The sequence below is a fragment of the Grammomys surdaster genome, unplaced genomic scaffold (assembly GCF_004785775.1).
Source record: "Grammomys surdaster isolate TR1022 unplaced genomic scaffold, NIH_TR_1.0 165, whole genome shotgun sequence".
Taxonomy (NCBI): Eukaryota; Metazoa; Chordata; class Mammalia; order Rodentia; family Muridae; genus Grammomys; species Grammomys surdaster.
The window spans coordinates 22,479,511-22,483,198 of NW_021604613.1; the positions used below are offsets into that span (position 1 = coordinate 22,479,511).

At 47.3% G+C, this 3,688-nt stretch overlaps 1 protein-coding gene across 1 annotated transcript; it reads left to right on the top strand.

The window, feature by feature from the left end:
• The first annotated feature begins 214 nt into the window (after positions 1-214).
• On the top strand, positions 215-1,450 carry LOC114619817 (PC-esterase domain-containing protein 1B-like). Its single transcript, XM_028765742.1, has one exon. It carries the CDS (start codon positions 215-217, stop codon positions 1,448-1,450), a length of 1,236 nt encoding a protein of 411 aa, XP_028621575.1.
• Positions 1,451-3,688: the final 2,238 nt, after the last annotated feature.

The following is a 3,688-nucleotide window of genomic DNA, read 5'->3' on the forward strand; positions in this document are numbered from 1 at the left end:
CTTTCCTCCGCCAGGTGGAGCCTAAACTCACGCAATCCTCTGCAAGGTTCAGAGGTCACGCCGTGGGGGCTGAGGCAAACCGGATGAGGCGGCTTTTGACCAGAGAAGCTTGCTGTCCGTCGTCTCTCAGTCCAAACGCTGCAGCCATCTCCTCTCCGTGAGGTTCTCAGGCTTCCCGCGGCTTCCCTCCAAGACTGCTCACAAGGAAGCCATCATGCCCCATCTCCGAGCTCACGAAGTCCAGCAGCTGTTGCACAACAAGTTCGTCGTCGTCCTGGGGGACTCGATCCAGAGAGCCGTCTACAAGGACTTGGTTCTCCTGCTCCAGAAGGACTGCCTGCTGTCTTCCAGTCAGCTGAAGAGCAAGGGCGAGCTGAGCTTCGAACACGACGTGCTGCTGGAGGGCGGCAGGTGGGGACGCATGCACAATGGCGCCCACTACCGTGAGGTGCGCCAGTTCTGCTCCGGGCGCCACTTGGTGCGCTTCTATTTCCTCACACGGGCCTACTCGCCCTATGTGGAGGACATCCTGCAGCAGCTGCGATGGGGCGAGTATGCCCCCGACTTGGTGATCGTGAACTCGTGCCTCTGGGACTTGTCCAGGTACCGAAGCAATTTCCTCAGAAACTACCGAGAGGACGTGGAGAGGCTCTTCCAACGCCTGGATCAGGTGCTGCCTGCCGGCTGCCTCGTAGTATGGAATACCACCATGCCTGTGGCCGAAGTCGTGTCTGGGGGCTTCATCCTGCCGGATGCTTCAGGCTGCCCCTCACGCCTGCGTGAAGACGTGATGGAGGCCAACTTTTACAGCTCATCTGAGGCATCGAGGCGTGGCTTCGATGTGCTGGATCTCCACTTCCACTTCCGCCATGCTGGGCAGCATCGGCTGAGCGATGGAGTGCACTGGGATGAGCGGGCGCACCGCTACCTCTCGCAGTTGCTGCTGACACATGTGGCAGACGCCTGGGGCGTGATCCTCCCAGCTCACAACCCTGTGGGAAGGTGGATCAGGGATGTTCCTGCAGATAGACATCCAGACCGGGCTGACCGAAGGCATCCTTATCGAGACCACCATCACTATGAGCAACGTGAAACCCCCGGGGCCAGGCACTCTCCCTCTTCCAGGTACCATCACCACCACCACCACCATCACCACCACCACCACAGCCCTCAGAGATCTTCTTCACACCCTCGAAACCTGCCCAGCCGCAGAGAGGACCATATTCCCTCTTCTCCATCTTCCCAACAGCAGCCCTTCCAGAGAGATTCCCCGAGGCGCAGGCATGGATACTCCAGGGAAACCAACTCAACTGATCGTGAGCATAGACCCGGCCCCATCCGCAGAATCTATTCCCACCATGAAACCAGGGAGTCTTCCCCTTACCCTCCCCGGCACCACAGTGAGCCACGCAGATCTCATAGAAGGCACAGTCACCATCGACACATCTGAGCACAGGAAGAGGCAAGGGGCCTTAACGCCCGCCTGACTCTGTAGCATGGCTTTCACTAACCATATTTGAAAGCAATTTAGTTTTCTTGGCCATTTTTTGGGGAGGAATCTCAAGTGTGGAATTCCTCACTCCATGCGCTTATATCTGTTGGCACTCCTAGAGAGGGGGTTGGGGGAGAGACCTAGAAATGAGTTAAATCTTAAAACACTAATCTCTGTTGACATTTTTTTCCTCAAGCAAAAGTAAAACTGTTGATTCAGAACTTTATTGACTTCATCTTGACCACTGGTTTCTGCGTGTGTTAATAGAACTTAATCTCTAAGTATTCACGGTAAGTTGGATTGGAGATCCTGTAGCTGGATTTGTCAGTTTGAAAATAGTACTGTCCTTTAAAAAGTATAACTGCCAGAGATCTGTTTGCTAGAATAGTATAGGCTCCCATTTTATAGTTCATCAAGTGCCTACTATCTCTGCCTTTGTAATTTTATTTTTCAGGAATTTCATACATTCATATGCATGTATTTTGGTTCCTTTCATTCCCCATTACACACTGTGCTCCCTCTGAACTAATTGTTCTCACATACTCTCACACCTACATTGACATTGATGTCTTTTTTTTGTTCCACTAAGTTGAATTCAGGTTGCTTACATGAGCCTGGAGGAGGTGTTTTTGAACAATTTGGGGGTCTTAGTAAAATTTCATGGAAAACGCAGAGAGGTGTCTGTAGTCTCTGAATCCACAAAGGCAGAGCCCCAGTGCCCCCATTATCATCATTTATTACCACGTGGCCATTTGTTACAGTCGATGGCCTTACACTGGTAGATCGTTATCACTTCACTCCTGCTCTTGGTCTTTTAGCATGTGCATCGTCTAGGTTTGGGCAACCATTTCATGATAACCACTATCTTCAAAAAAAAAAAGTCACTTCACTCCATCTATTCACTACTACCTCCTCCAAACCAAGGGAAACCAAGGGTCCATACCTGTTCCCATAATGATGTACATAGAATGTGACATAGATTTATACCTTTTATAGTATGTAACCTCTCTGATTGGCTTATTTCGCATAGTAATGTACATGTATATATTTCCTTTACGTCTTTTCATGGCTTGATAACTCATTTATTTTTAGCCCTGGATAACATTGCATCATCGTAATGTTCCACTGTTTTGTTTTCCCTTTTCTCTTACTGTAGAAAAATCCTAGTTGCTTCCCAGTTGGGGAAATTATTAATAAAATCGTTATAAATGTCTGTGTGCAAGAGTGTGGGGTTTTGTGCGGCCGTGAAGTTTCAGTTCATCGGAGTCAATGTTGAATTGTGTCATGATGACTGTGTCAGTTGTTGTAAGAGACTGCCTAGCTGGCTGAGGGCATAGCATAGCCATAGGATACATGCCTGGGATGCATGAGACCGGAGTGTCAGTCCCCAACACTGCAAAACTAACCACAACAGAAACCTTGCAAAACTCTGCTAACCTTAACACATACTTTCTTACTCCACTTAACAGTGAATCAGAATTCTTGTTGTTCGGTGTCCGTTTAAGCATTCGTTATTATCAATGTTGGGAGAGTTTTTCTAGGGGTTGGAAAATATTTGTACACATGTGTGTCTACTTTAGCACCATTTATAGAAAACATTATTTTCTCCATTGTATTACCTGCTCTTTTTCCAAAGATAATTTGACTGTATTTGAAACTACTGTGTCTGGACTCTCCATTCTCTCCCATTGACGTCTTCTTCATATGGATCTCACTGCCCTGATGGCTGTGATTATCCCAATTCTAGAAGACAAGAGCTGAGCTATCAAGCTCTATCTTACATAGTTTTTCGATATTGTGTTGGCTACCCTGGGTCTTTAACTGCTCTGTATAAAAGTTAAGGCTGAGTCTTGAGGATTATAGAGATAGCTAAGTGTAAAATATGCTTGAGGGCCTAGGTTTGATCCCAAGACCCATGTTTTATAAAAAGAAAAGAAATGAAATGACAGAAGTAATGAGACACACTTGTAACCCTGACACTGGGGAGGCAGAAATGAGCAGAATCCTGGAACTTTCTAGCTGGCCAATATCTCCTTCTTTCTGAGTTTAATTTCCAAGCTAGTGACAACTGTCTAAAAACAAAACAAACAAAAACAAGTGGAAAATGCCTGAGTAAATTGAATGCTTTGAATGCTGTTCTCTTGCATATAGGTAGGGAAAGAGAGGTGGGAGGGCAAGGAGAGGAAAGAATTTGCC

What these genes read in the sequence shown, in the direction of transcription:
- LOC114619817 (XM_028765742.1), top strand. Translation starts at nt 215, where the DNA reads ATGCCCCATCTCCGAGCTCACGAAGTCCAGCAGCTGTTGCACAACAAG.